General features: G+C 49.7%; 1 protein-coding gene across 1 annotated transcript in view; it reads right to left on the bottom strand.

Annotated features, from left to right (window-relative positions):
• Positions 1 to 235: 235 nt before the first annotated feature.
• NMNAT3 (nicotinamide nucleotide adenylyltransferase 3) overlaps positions 236 to 12,395 on the bottom strand; it is a gene marked incomplete at its 3' end in the record, with an annotated part of 53,191 nt that continues 41,031 nt past the window's right edge. Inside the window, exons 3-4 of the mRNA XM_080696605.1 lie at positions 8,105 to 8,184; positions 236 to 615 (exon numbers count right to left, since the gene is read on the bottom strand). Of these exons, the coding sequence (XP_080552731.1) occupies positions 236 to 615; positions 8,105 to 8,184 (460 nt within the window). The remainder of the gene's footprint in view (positions 616 to 8,104; positions 8,185 to 12,395) is intronic.

Below are 12,395 nucleotides of genomic sequence, written 5' to 3'. Positions count from 1 at the left end.
AGCTGCTGAGAGGTTTCCCGAGTCCTAATGACCTGCCGCATCTTTTTAACTTCTTTCATCAACGTCTATCATCCTTGCCACGAGAGCAGAAGGTTAGTTCTGCAGTGCAAGACTCATCAGGAGGACGTGTAAGTACAACGCGCCAATCAAAGTATTTTTAAGAAATGGAAAAGCAAAAAATCAAAGCCAAATGCCAACCTTAACAGCCCTCCGCCCAGGAGGACTGGCTGGCGAGCTAGCTGGCCTTCCCTTTGTTCTGGGCGCTCCTGCCTGCCCAGGGGCTGGCCGCGGTGTAGAGGCCATGGTCTCTGATGTAGGCGATGACGGAGTCAGGGAGCAGGTACTTGACGCTCTGTCCCTGGGCCAAGGCTCGCCGGACGTACGTGGCGCTGATCTCATTCTGCACGGGCTCCCTGGCCAGGTGGATGTTGTGCTGGTACTTCTGCAGGATGGGCGAGTCCAAGATGTAGCCCTTGGGGTCATGGCCCGCCCGGCTCACGCACACCAAGCCGAACTTCTCCACGATTTCCTGGATGTGCGATTCTTTCCAGAGGTCAGGGTTCTGGAAGGTCTTCAAGATGTCTGCTCCGCAGAGGAGTTTCAGCTCTGGGACACCTGTGAAACCAAAGTGGGTCCCAGCAACGCTTGAGAGATACTTGGAATTCACTGAGAACTCAGTGTCTCTGTGTTTGACTTAAAAAGCAAAGGAGGGCAGCCTCGGCTACTACTTAGTGAGGCCCTGTGCAACCCAGTGAGACCCTGTTTCAAAGTAAAGAATAAAAAACAGGGCTGGAGGTGGAGCTGGGAGGTAGAATGCCCCTGAGTTCCATCCCCAGTACTGAAAAAAAAAAAAAAAAAAAAAAAAAAAAAAAGACAGAACAGAAAGAAAAAAGAAAAAAAATGAGTAAATGCACCAAAGCGATTCCAGGGCATACAGTTGCAAGTAATGATTTAATCAATACGGCTTTTGTTTAATATTGGCAAAGTGCCAAGTATATTAACAACAACAAAAAAAAGATATATTTTTTAAATTGTTGTAGCAGAATTCTGCCTGCAGTCCCTTCTGGAATATGGCAGAGAGTGCCAGAGAGAGGTGGGTGTGCTGCCCCCAGAGTCCTGCTTTTGACAGAAGGTGAGGTTTTTAAAGTCCTAGCACCAACACGTCTTGGACAAGACGCTGCTCTATTTGAAAACCATTTCAGTACTGTGCTGTTAGGTACTAGGACTCGGTACTTTTATCTAAAATTTCACCCCGAAGCTGAACTATAAAGCCTCTTTGGATAATCTCATGGTCTCTTGGACCTCAGCCGGTGACCTTTGCATGTCAGTTTCCACTAAACAAAGCTCAAGAGCAACTGCCCCGGTGGGTAAGCCCTTGGAATTTGTGCTAACAGGATGCGGATTGTGATTAAGGAATGCCTAACATTTATTAGCTGCCCAGGGTGGGACTAAGCGCTGTATGTGTCAACTACCGTGCATCTTCAGACCACTCGATGGGGTAGGTAGGAATTGTCAGGCCCATTTTGCAGAGGGGGAACTGATTTGCCTGGGCTCCTAGGTTAGCCAGCCTCCGGGTGGGGCATTTGGACCTGCTAGGTTCTGCTGCCGCCTGCTGGTGGGAATCTGTACTGCTGGGTTCATAACCCAGAAGTTCCCGGGCCCCGGGGACCAGTTGGATTTTCACCGCTCAGGTCTTTCTTGTGTAGCTTAATACAAAAGGGAAAAAGCAAGTCCATGTTAGAAGCACATGGCAGCATGTCTGGTCCTTCTGGAAATGTCCTCGAGCACTAGCCGATGGCAAAAGCTGGGCTCCTACGTGGCTGGCATGTCTGTGTCACCAGGATGCCTCAGTAAGGAGGGGACAACTTGGTGTCCAGGGTCAGTGTGGGCTCCTCTGTGGTGGACCTCTGAAGGAATCGGCATGTGGGCCACAGAGACGGGTCTGCATGGGGGCACGGGGCTGGCTGAGGGGCAGTGTGAGAGACTGGGGTGTCGTGGGGAGCCCCGGGTTTGGTGCTGGTTGGGCATATGCTGCTGTGGGGCTGGAGAGAGAAGACCATTACTCCTCCATGCCTCAGGTTCCCCATCCATGAGGCAGAAGGTGTTGGAATCATTCAAAGAAACATATGTAATTATGGAAACACACTTTTCAAACCCTGCAGGACAATTTCCTCGAATAGAAATGACATTCAAACTCTCCTCCATTCATGTATGTATGTGTGAATTCTTTTTTTTTTTTTGGTTAGTATTGGGGATGGAACCCAGGGGCATTCTATCACCGGGATATACCTCTAGCCCTATTTTGTATTCTTTATTTTATTTTTTTATTCATTATTTTGAAACAGGATCTCACTGAGTTGCAAAGGACCTCACTAAGTAACGGAGGCTGTCCGCAAATCGTGATCCTCCCGTGCCAGCCTCCTGAGTGCTGGGATCACAAGCGTGCCTGGCTTTGTCTGTGTGGATTCTTAGTGGTCACAGAGTAAGACTCTACAGCTGGCTGCTAGAGATTCAAATTCTGGTTCTGATGTTCAGTACCTGGAGTGATCTTAACTTTAAAACGAGGATGTTACCAGTACTTACTTTTATAGGGTTAGCTTTAAATTGTATTTGATTACATTATAAATGTAATGTACTTAGAAGAGTGGTTGGTACAAAGTAAGTGCTATATATGTTAACTGCCCTTAATTAATTATCATATACTCAGTGATAGCTACCAATCTCCTCATCTCCTCAACATTTATGAATCATCTCCAAAATACCTGGCCCTTTTAAAGCAATACAATTTCATCTAAAAATTATTAATATAAGGCCAGGCGTGGTGGCGCACACTTGTAATCCCCGCGCTTGGGAGGCTGAGACAGGAGGATCGCGCAGGTTCGAAGCCAGCCTCAGCTACTTAGTGAGGCTCTCAGCAACTTAGTGAGACCCTGTTTCCAAATAAAGTATAAAATAGGCCTGGGAGTGTAGCCCAGGGGTAGAAAGCTCCCGGGTTCCATCCCAGTAGCACACACAAAAAATTGATTTATAATCACATTTTCCACTAATTTGGGCTGGCCTCATTGCCCACCCCCCGTCTGCACGTGGATTGGCACTGTTCTCTGTTCTGTGACTGCGAGGGTACACAGTTACAAATGTCTTATTTATCTGACCTCTGTACAACAGCAGGAGTCCAGTGTTCGCCTTTCCTGGATGGCTCTCTGTGGTCTTCCCATGGGGGAGGTTAAACGACGCACATTTAGTTCTAGGGTCTCCTGCGGCCCGGGGCACATCCTCTCTGTTTCCACAGGTCAGGGAGCAGAAGAGACACCCCTTCCTCTCCCAGTGGGTTTTGTGAAGACAATTTCCACAAGTCCGCTCCATATGAGGTACTGTTTGAGCTCTGAGCACGGACAGCGGGAGCCCTACTCACTCTGAGCCTTGCCTAGAGAGGACAGCTGTCCACTCGCCCCCTGCCCCTGGCTGGTGGTACCCGCGTCCCACAAGACGATACCGTGCAACGGGCCAAGTCTCGCGACAGCACGGGCAACAGACCCCATTTTGAGCTGTCCTGTCTTCAGGTGCCGCACAGCCATGCACAGGCCCCTTCCAAATCCACCCTCACCTGTGCTACAAAACGTTCAGACCGAGCCACTCTGTCCAGGTCCAAAGAACCTAACTCCAAGGAGGGAAAAAGAGGCTGCCAACGCGATCCATCCTAACAGAGACCCAGGCGCACACACAGGGCGCCTGCGGGGACTCTGGGGACCCGTGCTCTGCCTTTTGAGTCGCTACGGAAAAGCAGATGAAGCCAGGATGTAGACCCCAGCTGAGGCTCCCTGGGGCCTCCGCCTCTGGATGGCTGCTTGCCCTCGGTTGGCATTAAAGAATACCATCCTTGAGGTCAATCAGCCCCGGGGTTGACGTTTCGATCGGCTGTTACCCTGGGAAAGCGACCTTGCCTTTGGGCCCGATTCTTCAGCTATGAAACGGGAATAATAAAAACCACTGTGGAAATTAAAGAAATAGATGGAGAGAGGAGGCGGTGTGAATTTTCTGCCTGGTGCAGGGTATGAATACAGCCACCCAGCGGTCGTCTGTCGCCGCGCCCCACAGGTCAACTCAGAAGGGCGGAGTTTGTTGGGCCAAAGAGTAGGACATGAGAGATGATGCCAGGAACCGGCGTCTGATAGACAGTCCCGGAGCTGACGGTTCAGTGTCAAATGGAGACAGGTGAATTCCCTGCTCCACCGTCACACAGAGAGAGTCCTCCAAGCACCAGGAGTCTCATGCTTAGCCCCTGAGCCCAGGGCGGGGCCACCTTCCCAAAAGACAGGCAGAGGCAGGTTTTAGAGGATGGGAGGAGACACCATCCACTCCGAAGTATCACGCCCAAGCAACTCTGGACACAGCAAGGCCACAGATCACAGAAGTGACGGGCAGGGCGGCCGAGACGCTGAGCTCAGCACGCGCGCTGCAACCTCAGGGCAGAAACACACTCAGTAAGATACCGCGCACGCAACGCCCTTTAGAAACGTGTCACGGGCATCACACGCGCCACCTCATCAAAAGCCAAACCGACGCTGCGCAAACCACCTTCCCTTTCAGAACCGCTAGCCTTCTCTCCCGATTACACACACGAAACGTGTGTTCGTTAACGAGGCCTATGGAAACGATGTCAGTGTTTAAAACAGACAACGATGTCGGCCACAGTAGGGATAATTCTGCTTTCTGTGGAAACCACCCGCACGCTGGTGGATCTCCTTAGGCTTTCTGTTGATTCAGACAGGCGAACAAATGGGAAAGTGTATTCCTTTTTTATAGACTTGAGGCTCTACCTACAGTGCTGCGTCCTAATTTTCCCCGTTTTCTTCAAGCATCTCTCCACGTCATTGAGACGTTCTGAGCAGATTCTTCATCCCATACACATCTTATCATTTACGTACACGTTCCTTTACATTTAAACAAGGAAGGAGACTGCTTTCAGTTTCTGTCATTGTAAAAACTGCGGCGATAAACATCTTTCTTTAGAAGTCTTCATCCCAGTTCCTAATTATCTCCTTGTCTCTAATTATCGCCTAGATCCCTAGGAGGGGGATTTTTCAAGCAAAGGGCACGAAGAGGTTTTGTAAAGTCCCTGATACATTTTGGTAAATTAAAAAGCCCACTTTTCATTCCATGTGAGCTTACTTTTTGCACAGTGACTTTAGAACAAGACAAATAGAATTTAGCATCTGAATAAAGAAAGGGGAGTACAAACACTCTGGAGCCTGGTAGAGTAAGCTAGCAGCTCTGGACAACTGATCCTGTAGAACATGGCAGGGTGGGGGTGTCTCACAGAGGGAGCCAGGGGCCCCTCCGCAGGAGAGCAGCCAGGACGGGCCTGATCTTACAGGGAAGGGGGCTCAGCCAGTCCTGTGGTACATGTCTGTAGTCCCAGTACTTGGGAGGCTGAGACAGGAGGACTGCAGGTTCGAGGCCGGCCTCAGCAACTCAGCAAGGCCCTGTTTTAAGATAAAAAGGGCTGAGGGTTTAGCTAAGAGGTGGAATACCCCTAGGTTCAGTCCCCAGTACCACGCAGCACAACACAATACAACATAACACAAGCTAACCCAAAACAAAAATAAACAGGGATGATGGCAACCCTTCCCACTTCACTGCGGCTGCTCTTCATGGAGTCCGCATTTGTAGGCAGCAGTGCCCACGGGGAGGCTGGTCCCTGCCTCTGCTCCAGCCGGCCCCTGGCCTTCAACCTCAGACAGGGCCCACAGCCCAGCCAGGGGCGGTTCCAGGGAGCAACGTGTATGTAGGACCCTTCCAGAGTGCCTGCTGAGCCAGGGCAGATGCAGACAGGAGCAGAGGCCCAGGATGGCGGTGACTGGGGCTGGGACGAGAGGAGCCCAGGCTGGTAAAGAGGGAAGGCAGAGAGGCCCAAGAAACGGCACCAGGCTGTAAGTGGGCTGCACATCTAAGTCCTTGGATCCGCCCTCCAGAGCCCAGTCCCCAGCACTGGCCATAAAGCAGCCCCCAAGTACTTATCAAACACCGAGGCTCCCGGCCCCAGCTGCGCTCAGGAGGTTGGGGGTGCCTGGGACTCAGTATTTCCTCGAGCCCCGTGGGTGACTCTGCTGCGTGGGTTCTTTTGACCAGCACCGAGGCCTGTATTGCACCTTCAGGACTTGGTGCCGTTTCTAAGAGGGGTTATTTTCTGCTCCGGGAGCACTAGTTCTGAGAAATACTAATGGAAATTAATAGAAAAAAATAGAGTTCTATAGTTAAAAAGTTAAAAAGTAGTCCCAGTACTTGGGAGGCAGGGACAGGAGGATTGCTGTTTTGAGGAATAGGAATGTTTGGAGGTTTTTTCTTTCGTGTTGGATCATAAAGAACATAGTAAAGGTTGTGAAAAGTCCTGTAGTAAATAGACCATATCGCAGCCAGTACTTGGTGTGGCCGAGACAGGAGGATTGCAGGTTTGCAGCCAGCCTCAGCTATTTGGTGAGAAACTCTGCAACAGTAAGAGACTGTTTCAAAAATAAAGAATAGCGTGGTGGCGCACGCTTGTAATCCCAGCATTGGGGAGGCTGAGACAGGAGGATCACGTTCCCGGACAGCCTCAGCTACTTAGTGAGGCCCTTTGCAACTCAGTGAGACCCTGTTTCAAAATAAAGAATAAAAAAATAGGGCTGGGGGTGGAGCTTGGGGGTAGAATGCTCCTGGGTTCCATCCCCAGTTCTGCAAAAATAAATAAATAATGAATGAATAAATAAATAAATAAATAAGATAAAAATAAAAATAGGGCTGGAGATATAGCTGAGGTAGACTGCCTCTGGGTTTAATCCCCAGTATCTGTCTCTCTCTCTCTCTTTCACACACACACACACACACACACACTGATTTTTTTTTTTTTCAGGTCTGGGGATGGAACTCAGGGGCATTCTACCTCCGAGCTACGCCCCCTGCCCTATTTTTTATTCTTTATTTTGAAACTGGGTCTCGCCGAGTTGCAGAGGGCCTCGCTAAGTAACTGAGGCTGTCCGCGAACTGGGATCCTCTGATCTCAGCCTCCCGAATGCTGGGATTACAAGCGTGCGCCACCACGCCCGGCTACAAATATTGGATACATTTATCCTTGGTGGTCCCAGACCCTTCTGATCTGAAAGTGTACCACACCAGCAACGCTGTGGACCCTGGAGTCGGATGCTGTGCGGATGACCTGCTGGATTCTGGCCCCGGGACCAGTGACTCCCAGCTCATGTTGTATCGTGCCCTCCCTCTCCATGTGCACCTGCTGATTTGTATTGAGGGCCAGGCCCGTGGCCGTGGATGTCAAGTAAAACCACAGGCAACCAGACTCAGGTCAAGCACTGGTAGACCTCAGGGAAGAAACCCGGGGTGACAAGGAGATCTTCCGAACCAATTTTAAATTCCCTTAAAAATAGGTTTCCTCCTCTGAGTCAACTCTTGAGTTTACCGGCTGGAAAGTGTCAGTCTCAGCCAGGCGTGCTGGCACAGGCTTGTAATCCCAGTACTTGGGAGGCTGAGACAGGAGGATCACGGATTTGCAGCCAGCCTCAGCTCCTTAGTGAGGCCCTCTGCAACTTAGTGAGACCCTGTTTCAAAATAAAGAATACAAAATAGGGTTGGGGTGTAGCTCGGAGGTAAAATGTCCCTGGGTTCATCTCCAGTAACATACACACACACACACACACACACACACAGACACACACACACACACACAGACACAGACAGGGTTAGTTTCTCTGCCCACATTTTATAATGGCACAGTTTCCATTGAAATAGGCTATGTGAGCTTTTGAAGGAAGCCCAGCGTCCCTTGCTGCTATGTCCCAGCGTGTCCCTGGTTGTAATCCATGTCACAAGTATTAGTCACAGGGTGAGTAAACTCCCTTGAGGTATCCCAAACCGAATCAGCACAACAGTTTATGGGCAGGGCTGCAGGCTGTCTAATCTGAGCCTTTGACCTTGGAAGAGTCACCCCAACCAGGAAGCCTCAAACTCCCTCTATGTCCAAAGGGCCGAACTGCAGCCCTCTGCACTGTGACCCTATTAGCTCTCAGGGACTCTGATGCCACCCCGTCCCGCAGAGAAGAGGGTCTACACCTACCTGTGGGCACTGATGGTGCCTTGCCGGGGTCTTGGCCTTCCATCTGAGGTGGACATCGGAGCAGCTGACTGTGGTGATACCTGTAGCAAAAACACATGGGCTCAGGCCTGTCCTACTCAGGCCTCAAGGCCAGCCTGGGGGTTCAGAATTAAGTCTCCACCTGCGTCTATCCATCTTCATCTGCTCACTCCATAGATACCTGTCAGGACCACGTGATAGCCAGGCATTGGGCGAGGCGCTGGGGCAGAAAGCAGAGGCCGCCTGGATCCTCCTGGGGAACCCTCTTCAAGACTGATCGCTGCCTTCTGGGTACGTTGGGTGAAGGCAGGAAGTTTCTATTTTTTTTTTTTTTTTTTAGCATTTTCTTCACTATCTCCCACTTAAAAAATATAGGAGTTAGTGCGTTGTATGGGTTCAGGATGTGGCAGTTGAGAACACACCCGAGTAAAAAGCACACCCGTTTTCATTTAGAAAGAAGGAACGATCATGCCTATTTTTAGGCTTTTGTTAAAGTAAAGAGGCTACACACGTTCAGCACTGGTGCGGTGCGGCGCGGCCCACAACTAGATCACAATGAAGATGCTTGCTCTTATTATAAACCTGTGTTTTGAAATGCAATAGGGTGATGGCTCGGAGTCAGGGCCTGGAGTCGGGCAGCCTGGGGTGAGTCCCGGCTCCTGCTCAGGCTGGCTGTGTGACCCCGGGTGAGTGACCGCAGGTCTCTGTGCAGCTGGTTCTGCGTCTGCAAACAGGAGTCATGACAGTGTACACCTCTGATGCGTGGCTAGGAAGATGAGAGGCATTAATTCATGCCAAGTGCACCGCACACTTCAGATATGAGTAGACTTAGACCCACTTAGCACGCTCGGCTTTTAAAGCCATCTATCTTCCTCCAATCAGGAGATACCTGTGCTTTCTAGGCTTACTGAACACGGGTACCACTGCTTACCCTTTCTCGTATCAGTCTGATCTCTCATCTTTCACTTGCTGAATGATGCATTTTCTCAAGCTACATCTGGGAGGCAGCAGGGCCGGGTGGAAAACACAGGTGCTTGAGCCAGTGTGGGTGCAAGTCTGGGCTCCCCAGTCTGTATGACCTGGATGTCATGTCCTCACCTGTGCATTGATCAAGAGCTTGCGAAAGCCTCAGTGTGATAGATGATCACAGGACTAAGACTGAGAAAGGGCTTCTTCTACCCTGCAAAACACCGGGGGAGTAGCCTGCTGTCGACTGTCACTGGAGGGGTGCTGTGGAACAGCAGAGCTTAGTACCGGCCTGCGCTCAGTGCTCAATGAACTCCAGCTGTGAACAGGGACTTCATTTTAGTTCATCTTCATATTCTTGGTGTTTTGGAAAGAGCCCACTGAAGGTCTGCTGAATTTAGGAAGATCTCGGCCTGGCCCAGAGCCCCTGGGATGACTTCAGATACTTCAGACCAAGGTCAGGTTTCCTCAGGGCCCAGCTGGGTTTTATTCCATTTTTCTTTTTACTGCTTTGGAAGTCTCATCTCTAAGGACTCACTCCTGGGTTGATCTGGAGTGACTCTACTTCCATTTTCCTTCCTTCCTTCTTTCCTTCCTTCCTTCCATCCATCCATCCTTCTGATGTAGGATAGAAGAAATAAGTAGGTAGAAAGGAGAAAGACCAGAAGAAAAAGTAACATAACTTCAAGAACCTGGAGCTGAAGTGCTTCAGCCTAAAATCCACAAACCAGTTCTCCCTCCTAGGCCTGAATCTCCGAATTCCTGGAAAACCAGTAGATCCTAGAGTTAACTAAAAGAAATTATAATTGCCCCATGCATTGATAATACAACAGATTTCACAGTATTTCCCAAAAGCCTATAATTTAGAATATTCCAGCTTATCTGCCAATCAGCTAATGAGGACCCCAATCAACCTGAGATCATCCACCCTGAGACTGTCCAGACCACCTGCCCACCAGAAACCGAGCTCCTCCTCACATACCTCCTCCAGCCCACCCCTCACGGAGTCCCCACGAGAAGAGAACCCTGAACTCCCCCAATGCCTTCCTCATCTCGAGGTGGCCGCATTCTCTCTTGAATGTGTGTTTCCTTCCGTTTCCCCCAACAAACCTGTCCATTTCTCTGACTGGCGCGTACTGAAATTCTTTTCCATCACGTTAGCCAAGGACCCTGCAGACCCCGAGCTCCTGAGCTGAAGGCTCACCCCACCCCACCCACCCACCCTTCCTTCTTTCCTCCTTCCTTTCCTCCCTTCTTTTCCTCCCTTCCTCTTCCTGTTCTCTCTCTTTTCTTTCTTTTTTTAGGGTTCTGGGGTTTCTACCTTCAAGCTACACCCCAGCCCTATTTAATTATTTTTTTTTTTGGTGGTACTGGGGTTCCTGGAAGCCCTTCTACCTCCGGGCTACACTCCCAGACCTATTTTATATTTTTATTTGGAAACAGGGTCTCAAGCCAGCGTGGCTGGCTTCGAACCTGCGCGATCCTCCTGTCTCCGCCTCCCAAGTGCAGGGATTACAAGCGTGCGCCACCACACCCGGCTTTAATTTTTTTTTAAAATAGGGTCTTGATTGATTGCTAAGGACCTCAGTAAATTGCTGAGGTTGGTCTTGAACCTGTGACCCTCCCGTCTCAACCTCCCAAGTACTAGAATTATAGGTGTGTACCACCACACCTGGCTAACATTACCATTTTTAAAAGATGGCCTTAGCATGGCTTCAGAGTTGAACACACTGGAGTGTACCTCCTGCTTCTGTGCTGTATGACTGTGATGAAAAGTCTCTGCCTCCGTTTTTTCATTTGTAAAATGAGGACAGTGTAAGATCATGTTTGCCATGGGTCGTGGGATGATAAGGGTGATGGATGATGGACCCCAGGAAATGGCTTTGTGCCCAAGGCTTTTTCCCCCTCAACACCAGGGAAAGGTGAGCACACCATCAAATGCCTTAAGACACGAAAGGTGGCCAAGATTTTAAAAAATTACCATAAAAAGAGACAAGATGATAAGAAGAAAAATAAACCCCACAGCTAACTGGTGTCACAGTGACATCCATTACGATGTTGCCATAATGCCAATTCACTGTTGAGTCTATTAAGGGGGTACTAAATAAGTCGGGCAGGCGACACACACTTGTAACTGCAGTACGTGGAAGGCTGAGACAGGAGGACCACACTGGAGGTCAGCCTTGGCAGCTTAGTGAAGAGACCCTCGGCTGCAGCCACGAAGCAAGACCCGGTTTCAAAATAAAAAAAGAAGAGGGCCGGGCGTGGTGGCGCACCCTTGTAATCCCTGCGCTTGGGAGGAGGAGACAGGAGGATCGCGCAGGTTCTAAGCCAGCCGCGCTGGCTTAAGAGACCCTGTTTCCAAACTAAAAGTATAAAATAGGTCTGGGAGTGTAGCCTGGAGGTAGAAGGGCTTCCAGGAACCCCAGTACCACCAAAATAAATAAATAAATAAATAAATAAATAAATAAATAGGGTTCTAAATAGAGAAAATGATGGTGTCTGTTCCTGTCACGCTTCTATAATCACTTGACTTTACAATTTTTGCCAGACTTTCCACCTTTTAATCAGCTGTTTAAACTGTGTTGACTAAACCAGTGAATCCCAATCACTGTACCAGAACATGAATCATCTGGGACTTTTTTTGGTACTAGGGATTGAACCCAGGGATGCTCTACGTCCTTTTCATTTTTTAAAATTGGCAACAGGGTCTTGCTAAGGTGCCGAGTCTGGCCTTGAACCTGCAACCCTCCTCTCTCAGCCTCCCAAATGCTACCATGACTGGCTCACCCGGGACCTTGTAAAAACTAACCATGCTTAAAAAATAAAGGTGCCCCCTGCTGAGAGTGAACCCCCCCCCCGGCAAATCAAAACCTCTGGGGTGGGAGTGTATGTTTTAAAGTTGTTTTCCTGCAGCCAGGGTTTGGAGCACTGCTTCAAGTGGCTCTCAGGATGATGATGGGCCAGGTCATCAGGCTCGGTGGCGAGCCCCCCCTGCAGAATCACAGGGAAAGCTCTATGACCCCAGGGCCCCACTCTAGACCAAGGCGATCAAGGTCTCTGGGGTAAGACCACAGCAGTTGCACCTGTAAAAGCTCCCTAGGTAGTTTTAATGTGCAGTCAACATGAAGAAGCGTGAGACTAAAGGAGAGAACACACATTAAAAAAAAAAAAGAGGAAAAAAAGAAAAAGAAAAAAGAAGTCCAGTGAACTCTCTGCTCACACCTGCACTTGGCAGCAGCAGCACTAACATAATGACCGTGGTCCGTGCCTATGTATCTCTGAATGGCTTACCAGTTTCGGGGAT

This window comes from Muscardinus avellanarius (genome assembly GCF_963383645.1).
Source record: "Muscardinus avellanarius genome assembly, chromosome: 5".
In the NCBI taxonomy this organism is placed as follows: Eukaryota; Metazoa; Chordata; class Mammalia; order Rodentia; family Gliridae; genus Muscardinus; species Muscardinus avellanarius.
The sequence above is the reverse complement of the archived record's forward strand: the minus strand, read 5'-3'. Positions and strand labels throughout refer to the sequence as shown.